This window comes from Anastrepha obliqua, chromosome 1 (genome assembly GCF_027943255.1).
Source record: "Anastrepha obliqua isolate idAnaObli1 chromosome 1, idAnaObli1_1.0, whole genome shotgun sequence".
NCBI classification, from domain to species: Eukaryota; Metazoa; Arthropoda; class Insecta; order Diptera; family Tephritidae; genus Anastrepha; species Anastrepha obliqua.
The window spans coordinates 20822315-20846456 of NC_072892.1; the positions used below are offsets into that span (position 1 = coordinate 20822315).

At 34.6% G+C, this 24142-nt stretch overlaps 1 protein-coding gene across 1 annotated transcript; it reads right to left on the bottom strand.

Annotated features, from left to right (window-relative positions):
• Nucleotides 1–16973: 16973 nt before the first annotated feature.
• Nucleotides 16974–22434, bottom strand: LOC129243128 (probable serine/threonine-protein kinase clkA). The gene is made up of 3 exons (XM_054880318.1): nucleotides 21910–22434; nucleotides 17035–17238; nucleotides 16974–16979 (listed from the first exon to the last, which is right to left on the bottom strand). The coding sequence occupies exons 1-3, from the start codon at nucleotides 22432–22434 to the stop codon at nucleotides 16974–16976; spliced, it is 735 nt and encodes a 244-aa protein (XP_054736293.1).
• Nucleotides 22435–24142: the final 1708 nt, after the last annotated feature.

Sequence of the window (24142 nt, forward strand, 5' to 3'; positions counted from 1 at the left end):
CTGGCGAGTTCGTGTTTGATATCGTTATTAACAATATCCTTGAAGTCCTTCAGTTCTTGATAATTTATTCTGTTAATCCTGCCAAGGAAGGCGTCAGATGGTTTCTTGTTTGTTGCCGAATGGATTGTATTGTTATATCTGTCAACAGCTATGTTAATGATTTCATTAATAGAAAAGTCGGGGTATTCGGCTTGAAGACATCGAACTATTTCGATTATGGTAAAGTGGACGCGTTCCACCGCACCATTTACTTCGCTTTTCTGAGGAGGGGTCAAATAGATTTCTATTCCTAAGGCCTCCAAGTAGTTCAATGTGATTGGGCTAATAAAACTGCCCTCATTATCCATTACCAACGTTTTCGGGACAGAGTAGAAATGAAGAAGTTTTATCAACTTGTCTCGGATATGTAGAACAGATTTATTTTTTATTCGGAATACTTTGAGAATTTATCTAAGCAGGTTATATATTTTTCCCCTGCAATTTCGAGAATATCTATATGGAGAATCTCAGTGGGATATGATGGAATGGGTGTGGCTTGGATTTCGGGTTTGGGAGGTCGGCGTTCGTACTTGTTACAATGGCAAATTTCACACGATTTTGTGTAATCTTTGATTAATTGGGAAATAAAATTTTTCCAGTATTTGTTCTTTATTTTCTCTCCCGTTCCGATGAGCTCTTTTGTGTTCTTCTTTAATGACGCGGAACTTCTCTTCATCGCTAGAGACATCGCTCACTATCCTCTGGGTGATTCTAATTCTAAATTTTGAAAAGTATTCCTTGAAGATTTCTTGTAACAAGGGAATGTGTTTTTCTGGGATTTTGACCCCATTGACTAAATTTGGGCTGAGGCTATTTTTTAATATTGTTCTTATATCCTCCTTGTTAAGTCTTCTTTTTGACGCGTAGTGTCTTTGATAATTTAGGTGTGGCTCTTCATGATGTTCTAGTTCTTGTCCTTCAGAAATGATTATCTGAGACTTAAATACATTAATAGGAGCCTCGCAATGAGGAATCAAATCTGTATTGTCCTCTTCTGCGCTATGTTGGGAATTATTATCTGAAGACGTTAAAACGTTAACTTCAGTTGGTAATCGCGATAGAGCATCGGCCACCGTGTTAGTTTTCCCAGGTTTGTATAATAATTTATAGTTGTATTCAGGCCCGGCAGAAGACTTTCAGCCTGGGTGGGTAGTTGGTTAGGGTGAAGGAGGAAGGGGGGGGAGGGGGGGGGGGGGGGGGGGGGCGATGTCGGCAAGAAAAAAGATTTTTTTTAATTTTCAAAAATTTGTTTACTATCATTTCTTATTGAAGTTACAAAATATTATCATTAAGGTAAATATCGTAACTCTACGTATAAATAAGCAACCTACTTTAATAGAAACTCAGGTGCGCAATGCAAAAATTGCGGTGCGCTTTGCTTTTCGTGAAATAAACTGATTTAATAACTTTTCTAAATCAAGTTTGTCTGTAATCTCGCGATACACATGTAAAATAGCAATGTTATTAAGCCGATCCTGCGACATTGTAGACCTTAAATATGATTTGAGTCGACGGAGAACAGAAAAACTTCGTTCATTTGAACAAGATGAGCCAGGAATCGTGATGAGCAAGCGAACAAATCGCTGGAATTCTGGAATAATCCCTCTAACCCATTCATATTTTTTTAGAAAATCTACAACCTCTCTCAAGTTATTAGCTTGCTCATTTTGTCTTTTTAGAAGTTCCATAAACATGTTTCTGTCGCTAAGCAAACGTTCTTTGTCAAAATCATCTTTATAAAATTTCACAATGACATCAATGTCTGCGGCCTGACCGATTGCAAACCTTTCCAACAATTTGAAAAATTGCGCGGAATCATTTTCAAATCGCCTTCTCAGTGACGAAATTAATTGATCATAAATTTCGATGTACGACTTTCTGAAAAAATCTTTAGCAGTCTTGAATTGAACGTTTGTGGTTGTACCTGTATCGAGGCGTTTCGGAATTTTTCGTTGACGCGGAATTCGTGGTTCGTCAATTTCGAGATCCTCAGCTGCTTGGACGCTTTTTTGCCAAATTTCTTCAAATTTGGAGTCACGAGAAGCGTTTAAAACGTCAGTCACTGCTCCGACTTTTTCGTATGATTCGATGACGGAAAGATTCATCTTTTGCAAGTCTTTGTTCAATATTTCGATGCGATCAAACATTTCTATTAACATGTTCAAATAAAACGTACAATCAAAAGACTCCATGTAATCGTAGAATCCAGATGCCTTGGCTGACATTGCACTGTTAATTTCCTTGTCGACACTGCGATCATGGAAAAATTGCATCAGTTGAGCATAATTGTCCCTCACAGTTTTTAAAGATTTTATTCGTACAACCCATCTGTATCATGAAAATAACAAAATCTAAAAATCTTAAACATGTATGTATATTTCGACGTGCCATACGAAAACTAACACACTAAGGGATAAACGCTAAAAAAAAACACTTTTTTCATGAATTTATTGTAGCGAAACGGTTCAAGTCAGTTTATTAAAAGTTGTTGCATATTATAAAGTAACATTTCAAGAATATTTGATAAAATTTTCATGCAAAAATATTGCAAAATGAGCGAATGAGAGCACATTTAAGTAGACGTCTTTTCAAAAATACATTTTGCAGTAGTCAGCATATCTCAGCGTAGAATCATCTGAAATCAAAAAAATCGAATAATTTAGTTAAAGTATGAGTTAAACTTCCCCTCAACGTTTATTTTGACGATTTATTTTCATTTTCAGCCATTTGGTAGTCGTTTGAAGTAAAAAGTGATTTTTGACACAAAAATGCCGCCATTTTGTAGGTGTAAAACTGCCTTAATATAAAAAAAATGGCGAAAAAAAAACGTTGGGAGGAGGTTTTTTATATGTAAAATATGTGTGCAAAATTTCAAAAGGATCGGTTGAGTAGTTTTCAAATGCCAATGACTACGCACTTTAAAAAAAAAGGTTCGAGAAAACCGCGTTTAAAGTTTGTAACGGACTACGCGCGCAACTGCTGCGTCTCGGCAGATGTTTGAGGCGGCTCGGCTTTATGCTCTATAACTTAAAAAGTTTTGCTCGGATTGACTTAAAATTTTAACACGGTATTTTTGAAATGTTTTACTACAATAACATGCAAAAAAAAAAAATCGATTTTTATCCCTTACCCCCCCCTTAAAGCAGTAAAGTTTTCGTTAACTCCTCTGTGGTTATTTTTCGCATGTTCTGTTTCTATTCTTTGTGCTAGTTCTGTTTCTTCTAGGATATCTAAAAGGAATGTTTTGCATTTAACAATTTTAAAATTTCTATTTTCCGTGAAGTACCTATTTGCAGCTTCTTTTAGGTTCTCGTATATCCTTTCATCATCCATGAACACGGCATTTGTTTTATCAGGGCAGAAATGGTTTTTCAATATTATTTTGAGATTTCCTTCATCAAAGTTTTTTGCGTAAATGGTTTTTCTGTTATTTTTAAAAATGTTTTCATTTTTAATTTTGAGTGATCCTGATGTAATTACTTTGAATACTATTTGCCTTTTATAAAAGTTGAGAGGATTACTTGTTTCTGTACATACGGTGTGTTCTGCTTCTACTATGTTTTGGTTCAAAAGTATATTTGCTCTTGATAACGCGTCTGCGTTCCCATTAAGAACTCCTTTTTTGTATATTATTTCGTAGACAAATTCCTGGAGTCTTAACCTCCATCTAATTAATTTAGAATTCGGCTCTTTTACGGAGAATAACCAGGTTAGAGGCCTGTGATCGGTTTCTATGAGAAATCGTCTACCGAACAGATATGGCCTAAAATATTTCGTGGACCAGACGATTGCAAGCAGCTCCTTTCCAATGGTGCTGTAATTTTGTTCTGCGCCATTTAAAATTCGGCTTGCAAAACAAATCGGATGACGCTTTTGGGACAGGATTGCACCTAGAGCGTAATTACTCGCATCAGTTTGGAGTATGAATTTTTCATTGAAATCGGGATATGCTAATACGGGGGCGTTTGTTAAAAGTCTTTTCAGGGTTTCGAAACTTTCGACATACTCTGAATTTTTTGTGTGTACTTTTGCGTCTTTTTTCAAGCACCTCGTCATAGGTCGAGCAATTTTTGAATAATCTCTTATGAATTTACGGTAATAACCCGCTAAACCTAAAAATTGTTTTATTTCTTTTTGTGTTGTTGGCAGTGGGAATCTCTGCACACAACTTATTTTGTCAGGGTTGGGCTCTATGCCCCTATCTGACACAACATGTCCGAGGAAATTTGTTTCCCTCTTCAAAAACTCGCATTTATCAATTTGAATTTTAAGATTTACTTCTTTGAGGCGTTGTAGAACTTTTGTTAAAGATTCCACATGCTCTTGGAGCGAAGTGCTGAATATAATGATATCATCAAGATATACTAGGCATATCTTGTTTATCAAGTCGGATAGCACATTATTCATCAGCCGTTGGAAAGTAGCTGGAGCCGTCTTCAGTCCAAATGGCATACGTAAAAATTCGTAATGACCATTTTCTACACTGAAGGCCGTCTTAGCCACGTCTTTTTCATGAATTTCGATTTGGTGGAAACCCTTTGCCAAATCCAAAGTCGTGAAATATTGGCAGCGTCCGAGCTTTTCCAAAATTTCATCTATATTTGGAATAGGGTATTTGTCGTCTATAGTTACTTCATTAAGCTTCCTATAGTCTACGACAAGCCTCCACTTCTGTTTGCCGCTGGCGTCCAATTTTTTGGGCACAATCCAGACAGGTGCAGAATAAGGAGAGTGGCTGGGTCGGATTATTCCTTTGTCCAACATCTCTTGTATCTGCCGTTGTACCTCCAGTTTGTGTACATACGGGTAACGATACGTTTTGGCTGTAATAGGGATATTATTAACCGTCCTTATTTCATGCTTTATAGCATTAGTAAAGGATAGGTCGCTATCATCTGAATAAAATATATTTTTATATTTTTTTATTGCACCTAGAAACTTTTGTTTCTCTTCCTCATTTAAGTGATCTATACGAATTTGGTTCAAGACTTTCTTTATTTCCTCTTTTTCATTAAAATATTCGCTGTTTTCCTTAGAGTAATGTATGGGGATTTTATTTTTCCCGATTATTAAAATGTTGTCTTTTAAATTAATTATCGTATTAAGTTTTCTTAATATATTGTTGCCTATTAGCCCACTATATTGTTTATGGAAATTATATATTAGGAATTCCATTTTGTTATTTAAAGTTTCGCCGAATTCCTTGAAAATAGGAATTGCGACTTTTTCGCTGACTTGTATGGTCTGGGAGAGTGTCTTAATGTATATCGGTTTGCAGGGTACTTTCCACTTTGGGTGGCATATCCCTGGATTAATTACAGAATGTGTTGCTCCACTATCAATGATAAACTTCAAATAACCTTGTTTAGATTTAATTATTATATGGGGTAATTGCCCGTGGAGGCAGCTGGTTGAAAATTTTGAGCAGTGTTTACATAAATTGGCTCCACTTCCTGGTGTTGTTGGTTACTCTGCCACCTCTGACCTTGTTGGAAGGGTCTGTAGAGTCTTTGTCGTTCATCATGTAAATTTTGGTAGTCATCTATTTGATTTCTCCTGGGGAAATTATTTCTATTAAAGTTTCCATTCTGAGACCTTTGTGGTCGGTTACCAAGAGATTGTGGATTATTTCCAAACTTTTGGTTTTCTCTAACCATTTTAGTTTTTCTAGGGTAAATTTGCCCATCCTTTCCTATTTTATCAGACCCATTCTCATAAAGAATATTAATCGCACTTTCGAGAGATTGAGGATTCCTACATGCAAGAACTGTTTTCATTGGTTCGGGGATTTTACTTTTAAATATGTTCAGAGCCGACCTTTGATTATTGATAGCAACCTGATTAGCGGCTTCGCCTTCTCCTAATATGAGGACGGATTTATTATTTAGTCGCCTCAATCTATACTTGACATTGTTATAAAAATCTATTGTATTAGTTTCAAAAGTCACTGAACGTAAGTCGTCGAAAAGCTCTTCGCAGCTTTTCCTTTCTCCAAAATTATTGTTAAGTAATTCTTTGATTTGGTTCCACGATTGCGCTTGTGTGTTAATTTCTAGAATTTCTCTGGCCCTACCCGTAATTCGACTTTTTATTATATCTGAGAACACTGATTGGGACAAATCATCGTAGGCTAAAAGAACCGGGTGGATCCTGTCAATAAGTCTCGTGAAAGTTGAAAGTTCGTTTATGTTTCCGGAGAAGTGTGGGATGCTATTTAGATACTTAATTGGATCATTGGATTTGAGGAGGATTTGCCATTTTTAGGAGTTATTTTCTTTTAACGTTTACGGTTTTTATAAAAAGATTTTGTGGTCTTTTCAAGAAGAATTATTAAAGGGTAAAATTTATTTGTTCTGAATTTAAAATTTACAGAGATTTACCGAATTTTCCTTTCGTCAGATTGAAAACACTTTCACAAAAAATTCACATTCTAATTAAATATTTAATAATATTTTTCTTTTGTTTGTTTGAACCTTTTTTTTTTTTTTGTTCTAAGTTTTCTTATATATATATGTATATGTATAAACTATATATCAATAAATTATTTACTAGCTTACTTTGTATTTCTTTTAATTGTTGTAGATTATGTGGTATTCTTCTTCTTGTTGCTTTGGTGTTGATTGTTGTTTGTGACGTCAGAATTTTAAAATTGTTCAGTTGTAGTTGTTTGTCCTCTGTATACTTTTCTGTGGATGATATGCTGTAGTATTCTTCTCCTTGTTGCTTTTGGTGTTGATTGTTGTTTGAATTGTTCAACATAGATTTTTTTTCAAAATTATTCACTTCGAAAAAATTTTAATTTTTGTTCATAGATTTTTTTTCAAAATTGTTCATTTCAAAAAGTTTTAATTTAAGTTCGTGTATTTTTACACATAGATTTTTTTTTCAAAATTATTCACTTTAATTTTTTTTTGTTCATAGATTTTTTTTTTTTTCAAAATTGTTCATTTCAAAAAGTTTTAATTTAAGTTCGTGTATTTTTACACGTAAATTTTTTTTTCAAAATTATTCACTTTAATTTTTTTTGTTCATAGATTTTTTTTTTCAAAATTGTTCATTTCAAAAAATTTTAAATTTAGTCCATGTATTTTTACACAGGAGTTCACTAAAATTATAGGGATAATTTATGTATTTTTACATGTATGTATTTTTACATAAATTAATTTAATTTATATATTTTTACATAAATTATTATATGGATATTAAAATATCACATCCCATCCTCGTCGCCAGAAATGTTTTAAGGATTTTTCCTTATTAAAAAAAATTTAAGACTTTTGTCTTTGGCTGTGTTTTCACAACTGCCCCTTTATTATTCAATTTCTTTTCTTATATTATAAAATTACAATTTACTTATTAACTAAAAATGTTGTTTTCGTCGGTTTTTTGCCTACTAATCATAAGCGTGTTTTTTTCCGTGTTTGGTGTTGGGAACAAAACAAACTTATGTTGCAATTCTAATGAAAAATGAAATAATTCGTTAAAATAAATTAGGTTGAATTGCATTTTCGTTGTGAGAACGGAAATGCAGTTGATTTGGAAATAATTTCCAGGAATCATGTCTGGAATTAAATGCATTCGAGTGAAAATAAAATTAAGTTGCATTTTTGTCAAGTGAAATAAATTAGGTTGCATAAATATGTATACATAGGTATGTATGAATGGATGTATATATGTATATACATATGCTTTTCATATTATGTTAACCCTTGTTATGGGGATAACGGTTGGTGTTGTAACAGTTAGGATCACTTTTTGATTTAATTCTCAATTCTTTCCTTTTTCTCTGTTTCGTAGGTTTTACAGAGGATTTCAATATACTCTTTATCAAAATTTTTTATAATAAAATCAATAGGTTTTGTTGTAGAATGTATTGTATTATTGTAACAGACAAAAATTTTAAAAAGTTTTTCATTTAATTGTACGTTTTTATGTTATGTTCTTTTTCTGCTTCTAAGAGTCTTAAATGTTCGTTTAATGTCCCATTAAGGCGTTCAATGACTGAATTTCCAGTTTTGAAATATGCTGTAGTTGTATGTGTCTCTATATTTTGTTCTTTCAAAAATAAACGTACTGCACTGTGCAATATACATCGATCGTTGTCAAATACTAGCTTATTCATTTTTCCTAGATATAGTATGCGTTGTTTTATAGCTTCTAATATTGCCACCCAATTTCTATCGTTCAACTTATGAAATGTAGCATATTTAGAAAATTTATCAATCGTAGTTAAATACATATCATTTTTGTATGGAAACCAAATATCGATATGCACTATATCATTAATATGGGTCGGATTTTCAGTGATTTGGTACGGAACTTTAGCTGGACTCCTATCATATTTTGCGATTTGACAAGCTGAACAGTTATTAACTACGTAAGTTATTATTTTATACAACTTGGGGTAAAAGTACCTGATTTTCAACTCCAAATGAACTTCTTGAATACCTCTGTGATTATTACGCAAATGTTCGTTCTCTATTATTGTTAATATTTCATTTTTGTCTGTAATTTCCTTTAAAACAACGTTTGATTTGTACAAAGTAAGATTATTATTCTCCAAAAAATTTACGTATATAAGTTAAATTTTCATTTATTAATTTGAGTTTTTAAAAAATATTGCGTGGACAGGAGTCCACGTCTTTTCTGTTTATTGTTCACTTAAAAACTAAATTTACAAAATATTCTTACTTCTATATTACAACTAGAATTTGGCCAGGTCACGTTGCATCAGCATGTGCTGGGAAAATTCGTAAGTTTGGGAAATGCACGGTCAGCGCTTTAGTCTTGCGCGTGTGGTGTCGTTTACCCGTGAGACTCAACTTTGTGATATGTTCACAATATGATACATGATATTATATTATGTGCCATGAACATGTGTCATGGTAACAAACCCCCCCCTAAGATTCAAACGTCCTCGTTTGAAGTCTTGTTGAAAATTTGGTTAAGTCCTTTTATTGCAGCCTCCGTTAAATCGATGGACCGTGTTTCTTTGTTTTTTCTAGGTGACAGGATTAATTTGTTTGAAAATATGGCAATGATTATAAGTATTATCATAACGCTGATGCTTGCAGCATACTTGAGCCGATATGACGATCCTGTTAGTCTAATTTCTTTTGTATTATTGAAATTTAATTGTTTTAGCATTTCTAAAGAAAGAATTTCTTCACTTCTGTTTGATATCGATATTGGTTGGAGAATAGCAGGTAGGGGTTTGTTCGTTGATTTTTGCCCATTGAAAAATTTCTTTCCGTTGATTTGAATGGTGGCGTTATTGAAGTGAATCACAAAAGTACCGTTAAGAGTTGTATAGTCTTCATTTATTAGGACACCGCCCCTGAAATCGTTTAGGAATATAACTCCAGGTGACAGCTCCTCGAAGTCTGGGATGTGCTGGCTATTTGTGACTGTGCAGTTTGGCAAACGACTTGTTAAAAGGTTACTAATACAATAATCATTACTTAAATCTAGCAAATTATCCCTTAAACATATTTGTAATGAGTTATATTTTTTACAATTGCTTTTTATTCCATAAATAATTTTTTCGCAGTTAAGAATTGAATTGAAACTGATTTTGTTAATATTGTTGTTTTTCTTTACCGCTCTGATATCAATAGTTTGACAAATTTGATTTTCTACAGTTGGTAAACTTATAATATAAATGATTGTCTTGCCATTAGTCGCTATTTTAATTTCAGAAAATTCCAGAGCTTCGTCCAAATTTACAAACGGGATGTTATCTTTATCAAAAATTTTTTTTGCAATATCGATTTCTTCGGTTGACATTATGTATGAATTTATTATATTGGCTTTTGCCCAATGTATCGCATAAGCGATATTTACGATTTCCTCCTTCATAATTTCTAATTTGTATTTTAATTTCAAAAATGATTCTATTTCTTTACCTTCGTTGTTTTGCATATCTTTCATAATATGGTTTGTGATATTTGTGATTTCATTAACTTTTTCTATCGTAAGCCTATTAATAAGAACTTGATTATTGTTATTTTCTAGAAGGTTATTTAATTTGTTTACAACTATTTCATGGTCTTCATGGTCTGGACTTCCTGCAATCCATTTCCATGCACTGTCCAAAAAATTTAGTGATCTTTTAGATTTCCTATCTGTTCTTAGGTTATTAATATGGGCCTTTATTTGAGTTATTAAGAGTGATATGAAGGGGTAGTTCGGGTTTCTGTAGAATGTTTCTGTTTTTGCCGTTGCTTCTATATGTTCCAGGATTTCTGTGTATTTGTCAATATTTATTTCGTGTATTATCCTAAATTGTCCTGTCTGTAGTTTTGCTGTTCCTTTTTCTATTGTGATTAATTGGGAGTTCGAGTAGTCTAGTATCTGCACCTCTGCGAGGCACAGTGGTAAAAAAAACCTGAAAAAAAAATGTTGTAGTTAGTTCCGTATTCTGCTCTTGTGAATGATTTGTCCTCTTTCAGTCACTAACGTGCTATTCCTATCTTCCTTAACTATTTCTTTGCTATAAGGTTTACTTAGCTTAGTACCTAATCTTCTATTTTTCTTAACAAAAATTACCTGTCCCGGTAAATATATTTTATTTTCTTGTTTGTTTTTATTGTGGTAGTCGATGTCCTTTCTTTGTTTTTGTGCTATCTTTTCTAAATTGTTTTGACGTGTCCTTTCAATGTCTTCTGGTGTGAAGGTCACGTTTCTGCAAAAAAATAGACCTACAGGTCTCTTTTCGGTAACGGAATGGACACTGTGGTTGTATTCAGATACTGCCCTCTCTAGCAGCTCCTCGAAATTTCTATGCCCGCCATTCTCCTTAATGCAGCGCATTATTTCCGTCAGCGTGGAATGGAATCTTTCCACTTGTCCATTTGCCTGACTTTTATAAGGTGGAGTAGTATAGACTTCAATTGCTAGCTCGTCCCTCATCATAAACATAATTGAATTAGAGTTGAGTGATGGTTCATTATCTATTACGACAACTTTCGGGATGCCAAAGGAGAACAGAATTTCTCTTAAAGGTCTTCTAACGTCTACTATAGATCTGCTATTTAACATTTTTGTTACCGCGTATTTCGTAAACTTATCTAAAGCGGTCATAACTCTTTTACCCTCTGTCAGGAATATGTCTATGTGTATTGTGTGACCAGGGAAAGTTGGTAGTGGAGTTGCTGCCAGTTTTGGTTGGTTGGGATGTCTTTCGTACTTACTTTCTTTGCATACCGTGCAATTGGCTACAAGCCGCTTAATCTTGTTCGTCATACCGGGAAAATAACTTTTTTCAAGAATTTGAATTTTATTCTCTTTATCGTTTCTGTGGGCTCTTAAGTGCTCCCTCAGGATAATTTCTTCCTGTTCTTGTTCGTTAACAATGTCCTCAACTATTTTTTGTGTATATCGGCATTTGAAGTTTCTAAAATGTAGTGGATAGATGTTTTGGATTAAACTCATCGTTCTCTCATTTGTATGAATTCCGTTTATAACCGATGGATTCAGATATCTTTTGAGGAGCGCCAAAATATTTTGCTCATTGAACTGTGGCTCCTTGATTTAATTGTTGTTGGGGGCGTATTCCAAAGTTGTTGTTAGACTGATAATTATAATTTGGTCTACTATTATAATACGTTGGATTACCCTGGTTCGGTTGCGTCCGGGGTGTCGTGTTAAATAGCCTATTGTTGTAATTGTTTACTTGTCTCGGAGGATAGTTATACCGTTGCGGGGATACCGCATATGTAAGTTCAGGATAAAAAGGGCGGTTGTTTGACATATTTTGCCGTGGAGGTCGCGGCGGCGGTTGATTTAATGATCTATGCACGTTATGTGCATGGTTCATACGAAAGGACATGTTGTCTAATTTTTGACAGAGATGAAGGGCTTGAGGCAAGGTTGTAGGTTCACGGATGCTAAGGAGTCGCGGTAAGTCGCCATTTAGTCCCCTGATGAATGTATCGAGAGCTTTCTCCCGATATGAGTTCGTCATCGTCCTTATGGACTCGTCGCCAAGATCCAAGCATGAGATCTTGTCTAAAATAAGCGAAAGGTGTTGGTAAACTTTTTGGTAAAAAGTTGCAATGTCATCTTGTCGTTGAGCCAAGGTGGTCAATTGGTACTCAAGTGTACCAATATCTCTCTTATCCGAATAATGCATCATTAAGCATTTGCGGATTTGAGCCCAGTCTAACGGAGTACTGTAGGACTCCAAAGCGGTGTCAGCATCGCCGACGATTTTATGACGTATAATGTGTAGGATGGAAAAATATTTAGGAGTGTCTTTCAAAGTTTCGTATGCTCTTAAGATCCTGTCCACACTTTTCCGCCAGGAGCTAAATTCCCCTGGTTTACCTGAAAATTCCCGTAGACATTTGACCATGTCGGGAATCCTGTCTATTTCGTGCATATTTCCTACATTTAAAGCTATATTACAGTCCTGTCTACTAAACTCAGTAATGTTTGGTGTATTTAATCTGTCGAGCACTTCGCGCACTATTGTTTCGACAACAGTAGTGTTAATGGAAGAGGATGGTTTTGTCTGATTGCTACCGTAATCAAGCCGGAGCTGGCTCAGTTGCTCTACTAACTGTTCAGCAGATTCTGTCATTTTTTTTTTTTTTTTTTTTTTTTTGTTCTCTTTAGCTCCAAGTAAAATTGATCACCTACGAAATTTTTCACTAATAAAAAATCTATTTTTTCCTTTTCTCAGGATTTTTACGAAATATTCTTTTCAAAAATATTAATTTTCTTACTTTCCGCAAATTTTACAAATATATAATTTTTCCACTTTTTTCTTTTTTTTTAAAAATATCAGTTTTTCTTAAATTTTATAAAAATATTTTCCTTTTCCCAGGATTTTTACGAAATATTCTTTTCAAAAATATTAATTTTCTTACTTTCCGCAAATTTTACAAATATATAATTTTTCCAAAAATATCAGTTTTTCCTCAAATTTTATGGAAATATTTTTTCACTCTTACAAATGTTAATTTTTTTAATTTCCTCAAAGTTTAAAAATTTTTTTCACTCTTTAATTCTTTTTCAAATTTTCACTAAATTTTTTTCACAATATTTTTTTTTATAATTAAGAAATAATATATCTTAAAAGTAATCTCACATTAGGGTCCAGCGCTGCATGTGGATGTTTGTTGGATGCCTCAGTATTCTCCTTTTTCCTGTGGTACTCGGGTCCTTCGGCGTCACTTGTTGTCCCACTTGTCTCTCGCGAATTGTCGCTTTTACTTCACTTTATTTTTTCTAGCTTACTCACGACGTTTCGCGTAGCCGTACTTTTTATTTTTCGGGCTTTTATTACTTTTCGCGCGCGTCCCTGCTCGGGCGCCAGTTAAATTTTCATTTATTAATTTGAGTTTTTAAAAAATATTGCGTGGACAGGAGTCCACGTGTTTTCTGTTTATTGTTCACTTAAAAACTAAATTTACAAAATATTCTTACTTCTGTATTACAACTAGAATTTGGCCAGGTCACGTTGCATCAGCATGTGCTGGGAAAATTTGTAAGTTTGGGAAATGCACGGTCAGCGCTTTAGTCTTGCGCGTGTGGTGTCGTTTACCCGTGAGACGCAACTTTGTGATATGTTCACAATATGATACATGATATTATATTATGTGCCATGAACATGTGTCATGGTAACATATATACTGGAACTTTATAAATAGTTCACTATCATCACAAAAAATGCACATACTTCCCTTGTTTATCAAGACTTTTTCCATGATATCTTTTAAATTCGAGTTTTTCGTTACTACTATATAAGTCTGACACTTTTTGTTAACGATTTTTATAAACAACTGTTCACTTTGACCGTAACTGAGATATATCTGATTTTTGTAATAATTAATGCTTTTTTCTGTTATAAATATATATTTTAAATTATCCTCAAGAGCACTGTGTGCTGTTTCTAAAGACATTGTATCCAAATTATCACACTTTTCATCATCAATTTCCATTTTACTGCCTTCAATATTATTGTACAAATTAGCTACTTCACTATTTGTATTATACTGCTCAAAATATCTGCTTAATGTATCTGCAACGTTATTATCTTTTCCCTTAATATACGTTATTTCAAAATCCTATTCATTTAGAAGTATTTTCCATCGATGACTGCCCAGAGAAACAACACATCAGGACAGCTCTATTTACTAACACTAAACCATCTGATCATCTTAAGTTTATTAATGCCACCAATGTTAATATTCTATCGCAATTCGTATCCTCATGTAAAATAAGCATATAATTTAATATCCTCACATCAGCTATAAATATACACATTTATACATCTCTCTGTACTAAATTACTAAATATTATCACCTAAGTATGTAAAAAAAAAAAAAATGTTTCTAGCCGACGGCCCTGGCAGCCAGTGCTTTAGATGTAAGTGGAGCAATTATTTATAATTGTTTCTCTTTAAATAAATAAATAAATAAATAATTTCATATTAGGCTCCTTTAGATTGTGAAGCCAAATAAGCGGTTTATGATCCGTTTGGATGATGAACTTTCGTCCATATAAATAAGTTCTAAAATGCTTTACAGCGCATACCATAGCTGAGCTTCTTTCTCTATAGTGGAATATCTTATCTCTTGATCACATAAAGTGCGAGATCATAGGTGGGCACTTTGCAGTAAATATAATATTTTACTGATATTGCAATTTAATTTTCATTACCAGTAAACTTTTACTGATTACTGAAAAAAATTTGCAATAAAAATATTTTTTTACTGATTACTGAAAAAAATTTGCAGTAAAAATATTTTTTTACTGATTACTGAAAAAAATTGCAGTAAAAATATTTTTTTACTGATTACTGAAAAAAGTTGCAGTAAAAATATTTTTTTACTGATTACTGAAAAAAATTGCAGTAAAAATACTGTTAATATAATTTGATTTGCTATTAGCTATTAGCCTTTCTTAGCACAAGCATTTCAAAATTTGCATCGCTGAGTTTTTGCCTTCTGGACCGATTTACAATTCCTGCGAATGAAAACAACCGTTCTACAGGTGCAGATGACGGTAATGGGGTATTACATTGTAAAAATACGTTTTTAATAGCCTGATATTTATTTAGGCAACTTGTTGTTTCTTCTCGATCGGCCAGATATAAGTGCGTTTCTTGAAGATAATTTTCCGAGTCAGTGGAACCACATTGTATGCTAATATCTATTTAATTAAATATATGCATAAAACAAATATTTAATTGAAAACCAAGTGTAAAAAGTTTACCATTACTTTCATTCCCGAAGTCAAACAATGTTTTTTGAGGTGGTTGAGGTAGAATACGAATTTTGGCACAGGCTACTTTTCCATACTTGACCACATAAGTGTTGAACATTTTTTTAACTTCCTCTTCTGTTTGCGTTTCAGCTGTTTCTAAAAGAGCTTTCACAAATCGCAACTTAATGTCGGGGACAGAAATAGCGGCAATAACAGCATCCCAAGCGTCAGGCTGAATCAGGAAGTAGTTTTCAAATCTTTTAAGCAAAGCTTCATGCATTTTTTTGCTACTTTCGGTTAAATACTTAAAACTTTTAGGCTCCAAACGACGCATTGTTATTCTTAAGGACACTATAGTGGGTATGAAATAACCAAAATACATGGTCTTTTCACCCTGAAAGAAGTCGATTGCTTCTGCAATAGGTCTCATAAGCTTTACGTATTCCTCTAAGTACTCAAGCTCACCACTGAAAATGGTAGGAATTTTTAAACGGAAACACAATTCCGCTAAATTGGTTTTGTGCTCCAGTAACTTATTTACGGAATCATAAAGCGAGTTCCACCTTGTTATGCATGGAGTTATTAAATTCGCATTTATCACTGCATTAACTACTTCTGCAGACTTCGGTCTATTGCGTTTATTCCAAAGTTGTGTGCATCTGTGCAGTAAGAAAATATGTAAATATAAAAAATTTAATTAAATTGAAGGATTTTTTACCTTTGGAAAGATCTTTTGTGAGGAAAATGTTTCGACAGACGTGGAGTTACAGATTGAAATTGAGGACCTGAAACAATTGTCGAGTCATCTGAATCGGAGTCAGTGTAAGTTTCCTCATCACTGTCATATTCATTTATAGATCCTAAATCATTGAAAATCATTAATTGAATATATTGATTGGGAATAAATACGTGTATCTGCTTTAAATGCTTTAACGAAGTTGGATCCATTGTCAGTGATCGTATAAACAATTTTTTCAACTGGCAGTTTATATTGCTTGTTTATGTCGCATATCATCTTCGTCACACGATCAAAGGAATGAGTTCCCTTAAACCTCCGACAAGCCAGTGCTACATATGTACATCCGCTCAAAATTGTTACAATCTAGACAGTGGCAAGTGTAACCAAAAAATAATTTTTTTCCACCTGACCACACATCAGCAGTTACACACACGTATTCAATTTTATCCAGCTCAATAACAAGATTTTGAATATATTTAGCGACGGCTCGGAATACTTTTACCAGGAAATAATTTTTTAAAACTTTGTTCACTGACTATGGACAAGGGAGACGTTGTGTTGCAAATAAAGTCCAAAATGTCACGGTTAAAATAGGATTTCCGGCCTACGCTCTGCCTTCTTTCTTCTTTTATTGACTTGGAAGTCGCAACATTTTTGTGGATGTTCTTTTTTCAAATGCTTGATAAAATTGGGGCTAATACGAAGCGAACCTTTTATTTTTTTTCCACACACTTGACAAGCACCAATCAAGCCACACATTCTTCTTTGATGAGGAGTTTTGTTCATCTGCATTTTAATGAAATTGTGAAGCTTTAAATAGAAAACAAGAAAAAAGATCTCCGACGCACCGAAGATAATATACTCTTGCTAAGCCCTAATAGTATCTTATTATCTAAGAAGGGACTGCAACAGTTATAACTTTTATAAAACAAAAAGTCCTCTTTATCATTATTTTTTGTTGTAAACTTTATTCCAAATTTAATTAAGCCTTAGTAAGAGTATAACATATACAGTGTTGTTCTTTTGTATCTTTTTAAACTTACCGTCTCCACAATTTTGAAAAATTTTTCACTAAAGAGAATTTTACTGACACCAACCAATTCTCTGTTTATCGCCGAACCTGGTGTACTTGAAGTTTCACTTAAATTTTCACATCCAATATCGTGACTTGTTTCTATGCTCCGACCGTTTGAACCACTTGGAATATTTTGTGCGCAAACAAAATCTGAATCATTATCACTATCGGACTGTAATGCATTCATTTTAATGCATATTATAGTATTTCACTTAATAATTTTTCCAATATAGCACTTTAAACGTTTAAAATAATTATTACGATTACGTTCGCAAACTTATGACCGAATAGAATAATCACCTGTTTTATTCATTGATTGCGCACATGGAAAATATTACAAAAGACTTTATAGTCTAGCGAACCTGACGTGTTGATACCCTGCAAAATATTTGCAAATTATTCATTCTTCTTAATTTAAACTGTACTTCCCTATCCCTACTAATATTATAAATGTGAATGTAAGTTTGTTTGTTACGCTTTCACGCCAAAACTACTTAACCAATTATTACGAAACTTTGTACACATGTTTTTGGAGTTGTTAGAAGTAACATAGGATACTTCTTAAAAAAATTGTTTGTCAAAAAATCTCAAAATTTCAGCTGCTGCGCGAATTATATTTTGTTGAAAGAACGAATTTTATTCACTAGATATCTTTAGATATCGTGAGTTTCTTTATTAGTTTTAGAACTTTGTTGAAAGAACGAATTTTATTCACTAGATATCTTTAGATATCGTGAGTTTCTTTATTAGTTTTAGAACTTGGACTTCTGTCCGGTTACAATTGTTCTGTTCCTCGTATGTATAAGTTTTGTTCTCTATTTTTATTGCTCTTTCGGGACTGATGTCGATTCTTTTGTTCTTCTGATTAGTTAGTGGGGTTATTAAGAATACTGTGGTAGTTATTATGTTAGTTGGTATTTTGATTGCTATGATTATATTAGTGTCATAGGTCATGACTCCCATGCGAATTAATTTAATTTTGTAAAAATCTATATTATAGAGTATAAACTCTTCGTTCGTTAGTATTGGGGGGTGAAAGAGGTTATATTTAGCTGACGCTATTGCGTCCAAGATGGTGTTTACTTTATCATGCAAAAATTTCAACTTCAACAGCTGATCATGATACATTATGTCTGTTCTGAGCATGGTATTATATGTCTCAATGTTGTTAAGAGTTTTGGTTATTTTTTCCCTGTCATCCAATATTACTTCTTTAAGTGTGTTAATAGATTTTTGTAAGTCGTTATTTATTTTTACTTGTTTGTTAATATTGTTAATTATGTTATTTTGGTTTTCTTGGTTATTAAGGAGATGATTCATAATGATTTCCTATCGTCATCATCCATGAGACCGGTGAGCCACTTCTGAGTTTTTCCTATTGCGTTGATAAGGCCGCGTTTTTGTCTTGCTAGCGAATTTGGGGTTATGGATCTTATTTTGATTTTTATAGTTTCTATCTCTGTATCTAGCCTATGCCTATCTTTCTTAACCAGAATTTTCGTATTATTCTGGATTATGTTGGTTAATTCTAATATTTCTTTTGGACTTATTATATGTAGGACCATTTTGAATTCGCTAACCAGCTCCACCGTACTTTCCCCCAGCGATATGAATCCGGTTTCAGCCTGGATCGGGGTTATGTTGATCATTGCCGTCGACAGTGTTGGCAGCGGGCACATGATGAGGAGTGTCAACGTTATCTGAAAATTTTGTAGGTCTTTTAATGTTTGTTGTATGGATGTTTTGTAATTTTGTTTTCCTAAATTTGGGTTCTTCCTTGTGTCTTAAGTTTTTGTAATTTTTTATAAATCCTTCTGTTCTGGTTTCTATGTAAGTTTCCCTGTTATTGTTTAGCTTTGCTATTTTTTCAGCTTTTTGTGCTGACATTCTGTCATATAATTCTTTGTGATCGACTTTATGGTTTTGTACTTCGAACGGTGTAGATTTTGTGGTGGTGTGGTGTGTATTGTTGTAAAAGTATACAGCTCTGGCCATTTGTTCAATTATAGGTCTTTTCTCTTCTATATTTAGTGTACGAATTTTCTCTGTCAATGTATTATTAAGTCTTTCGACATCGCTATTGCCAGTATGACTATTTGGCTTTGTTGAGTGGTATTCTATGCCTTCTTTTTCCAGGAATTCCCTGACGTTCAAGCTATTGAATTCGTTGTCGAAGACAAATTTCTGGACTTTCCCTTTAATGGACAAGAACTGTTGAATGTGTTCTACTATTGTGATACTATTTCTATCGGTCAGTGGCAAGCAAGTGGCGTGTTTTGAGAATTTATCAATGAATATTATGAAAGATTGTTTTGAATTCACATATGTGTCCACATGTATTATCTCGTTGCAGGTTTGTGGTGTTTCTGTTAGATGGAAGTTGTTTTTAATGGGTTTCCTATCATATTTCCCACCACTGCAAACGTCGCAATTATTTATTATTCTGTGGATATGTGTTTTTAGATTGGGATGGTAAATTTTAAGTTTAAGTTTCTGATAGGTAGCAACTATCCCGCAATGGCCACTCTCGTTTTTATGAAACAGAGCTATTTGGGGGTGCAACTCATCTTCAGACTCTATGTCTGTAGCGAACCTGGTACATTTTACGAACCTTACTTTTGGATTGGAAGTGTATTCCTTTGTTAATATTTTTTGAAATTGGTAAAATTCATGGTCGCTTGGGTGTGAAAAAACTCCTATCTTTCCTGCTGTTATTTCTCGTCTGAGGATGTTTACTGCTTGGTTGTTTTCCAAGTCTTTTTTGCTAATATAAATTCTCTTTCTGCCAAACACTTGTACTATGGTGTTGGGTTTCTTTTCTGTGAAAATTATTTGTGTTTTGAATCTGTTGACTGCCGTTTCTAGTATGGGCATGTTAAAACCCTGATCCTCTTCTTTAGAGTGAACCGTTTCAGTCAGGGATTTGTTGTCTTCTTCGTCTGTTGATTCGACCTCCATTAGGTTAATTTCGTCTTCTTTAATCCTACTCAAAAAATCAGCAATATTATTATTTTTTCCTTTTATGTATTCTATATGGAACTTGTACTCCCCTAGATTAATGAGCCATCTCTGCAGTCTTGGGCTTATATCTTTGCCCGTATATTTAGCCATCAGCCATTTTAAGGGTTGGTGATCGCTCTCGAGGTCGAATTCTCTACCATAAACATACGGTCGAAAGTACTTTACGGCCCACACTATGGCTAGAAGCTCTTTCTCTATAGTCGAGTAGTTGCATTCATGTTGATTTAATGTTCGGGATGCATATGCGATTGGATGGCTCTCTTGAGATAGCACTGCTCCCACCGCGAAATTACTGGCGTCTGTAGTGACAGTGAATTTCTTGGAAAAATTTGGGTATCGTAGGACTGGACTGTTTGTAACTAGTGTCTTCAACTTTTCGAATGCAGCTATATAGCTTGGGTCGTCAGTGTTGATCGTCTCGTTTTTCTTCAGATACCTTGACATGGGGAATGCTATTTTTGCATAATCCCTAACGAACTTTCTGTAAAATCCTGTCATTCCCAGGAATGATTTAATCTGTTTTGCCGTTTTGGGTAATTTTAAATTTTGTATAATATTTACTTTGTCTGGGTTCGGTCTAATACCGTGAGTGGTCAGGATGTGGCCAAGAAATTGTGTTTCTTTCTTAAGAAAGTCACACTTATCTACTTGAATTTTCAAATTTGCCTCCTTCAAGGTTCTAAATATTTTCCTTAGGGTGGTCATATGTTCCTGAAGGGAAGTGCTAAAAATTAATATGTCGTCCATGTAGACGACACAGTTGTCATTAATATGATCTTTCAAGACTTCATTCATGAGCCTCTGGAATGTCGATGGAGCATTTTTTAGTCCGAACGGCATTCTGACTCATAGTGACCTGACGGTGTTGAAAATGCCGTTTTTGGTCTGTCTTCCTCTCTTACGAGAATTTGGTGAAAACCCTTCGCCAGATCGAGGGTTGTGAAATATTGGGATCTACCTAATTTTTCCAATAGAGAGTTTAGATTAGGGATTGGAAATCTGTCATCGACCGTGAATTCGTTTAATTTACGGTAATCGATGACGATTCTGAACTTTTTTGACCCTGAATTATCGAGTTTTTTCTCGACGATCCATAAGGGACTGTTGTAGGGTGAGTTACTCTTTTTTATTATGTTCTGCTCAAGCATTTCCTTTATCTGTCTATTTATTTCTTTTTCATGTATTTGGGGATATCTATATATTTTAGAATATAAAGGCCTATCCACTGTGGTAATTATTTCGTGGGAAATCTGGTTTGTTGCTGACAAAACGTCCCCCTCTTGAAAAAATAAGTCGTCAGATTCCGCGAATAGGGTTTCGACGGCTCGACGTTCCTCGTCATTTAAATGAGCGAGGTTGAAGCGATCTCGTATTTCTTCTCTGTTCACGGGTTGCAGAGCACAAGCATTGTTCATTGCTTCTGGGTATTCGTAATCCAAAAAATAAAATTTTCTATCGAGTAATTGTACATATCGCTCTGTGTTGTTGATTTGAGCATTGAAGGCTTTTAAGAAATTTTGGCGTATTATTGCCGAGAAATTTTTGTTTGAGAAATCTATAAGTTTCCACTGTAGTGTCCCCGAGTAGGGTATCTCTTTTGGAAGTGGTGTTGTTACGGTGTATTTCACGACATTAATGCCGTTAAGAGTTTTATAAGAGCATGGTTTGGTGAGTTCTGTTTTGGGGTATTGAAATTCGAGAATTCTTGATTTTAAGATGCTTGTCGTCGCACCAGTGTCGACTAAGCATTTAATTTTTTCTTTTCCTATTGTCCACACTATTATGGGTAAGGTTGCTCTAGGCAAGGAATCAAAAAATTTACCTGTTCTTTCTCTTCTTCTTCTGCCTGATTTTCTTCTAAAGTCCCAATCTCCATGGGTGTGGGATCATTCTTTTGAGTGTCAACGCTCATATGAGACATTCTTGTCTGTTTTGAGCTGTTACCCTTGTTGTTATAGTTAGGTTTAAAATTTGGGTTTTGGGTGGGTTGTGACCTATTATACGACTGTTGGTTGACTTGGTCACTCTGAGGTGGGCCGGCGTTATTATTGGTGTTTGGCCGGCCACCCTGATTCTGTTTGGTATTGTTATTATTACTAGCAAACTGATTATTCTGGGTTGCGTTTTTATGAGTGGTGCTAGTGTTAGTGTTAGCGTTAGTGTTGGTGTTAGCGTTAGTGTTACCCTGTTTGTTATAGGTATTGTTCGAATTTTTTCTATACCTCTGTAAAATAGCTCTGGGGTCGTCCAGTGCTTTAATATTTGAATATTTCGTTTGTAAAGCATGCATAGATATGCCCTGATCGACATGAATCCTGAATGGAGTGTCTATTTTATTCGTTAGCATGTTTAACAAATCTCTATCTACTTTATCATTTTCATACATGACTGGTTTGGATTCGTCGAACATATATATTTTATTTATTTCGCACTTTGCTTTCTCAAACTCCTGGAACAAATCTCTTAAACTACTCACTTTGATGAATCTGCATCTATCGAATACGTCCTCGTAGGTCATCCTGGGTCGCATTTGCTCCATCAGTTTGGTCTTCATTTGGTCCCAGCTAGGCTCCATCCCCAATTGTCTGATGAAATTTGCTGCTGTTCCCGACACCTTTTCATTAGCGACGATGCTAGTGCCAAACTGGATCAGCAATGCGTTTCCCTGGCATAATGTCATGAGGAACTCCACAGATTTTATAAAAGCTAACACATCATGTTGGTCGTCGAGCTGCCTTAGCTGGCGAAACTGCTGGATGATATCTTTGTTTGACAGCCACTGGATTGGTTGTTGTTGTTGTTGCTCTTGATATTGTGGTTGTTGTTGTTGCTGCTGTTGTTGTTGCAGTTGTTGTTGTTGATTTTGTTGCCTTAATAGGTTCAACTCTCCTTCCTGTTGAAGCAATACTGCTCTTAATTTATCCATCTCTGCTTCCATTGTGGTTTAAATTAAAAATTTTCTCGCGGATTAACTTTGGTTAATTCTGAACGTATTTGTCCGATTTCGACTGCGCCAATTATATTTTGTTGAAAGAACGAATTTTATTCACTAGATATCTTTAGATATCGTGAGTTTCTTTATTAGTTTTAGAACTTGGACTTCTGTCCGGTTACAATTGAATCTTAAGACTAAAAATATAATTTGCTTTGGCATAGGCAAATGCCCATTTCGTTTTTTCCATAAATTGTTGATCGAGCAACGGGAGCGACGGCGACGCTTCCGTTGTTAATGCTTTTGAAATTTGATCTTGGTTCAAGTACCTCTGCATGATTATGCTGATCTCGTCGTTATCAACATTTCCATGCATAAGCTTATTTATTTGTCCAGCTTTGGCTTTTTGTACAATTATGTTATTTGTTTGTGCGACTTTAATTGGTTGCATAACTCGCGCGATGGCGGATGGACTCATTCGGGTCTTCTTCGATACTCTGCTCCACAGCAGCAATACCGTCTTCGGTGCGCACTGTACGACGTCTCTGAGGATGCGTATTATCCACTAGAGCAAACGTGGTGCGAAACCGATCCATGGTTAATCGAATTAGTGACTCTGATGGACGATTATGTCGACCGAATATTGGACGCAGCGCGCGATGCGTCGCGCGAACCGAACCATTATTTTCGTAATAAATTTGCACGATTTGCAAACGTTGTTCAGGTGTAAGTCTATTCATTATGAAATGGCAAACCAAACTGAGCATAAATCAAGTGACAGCTGTCAAAAAGACCATCTACGAAAAAAGTAGTGCCAACTTGAAAACCTAACCTCTAAAAAAAACACGCTGTATGTAACTCAGTTGATTTGAAAATCTATGTTGAATGACGCCTGTTGCTTTTTTGTTTTTTTTTTTTAATCACTGCTTTCGTTGATGCCAAAAATCCTCATCAGTTTGGGCCATTCGGACGACAAAATTGGCATATTCCAAGCGACGAGGCTTATCGGCCGGCAACAGTGGTTGATTTAGTTGTATTTTGTACGGGAATATCCCCAAATCCAAACGAATGATACGTCGTAGAGTGGTCCGAGGGATGTCCAACTGAGCAGAACGACGATTAC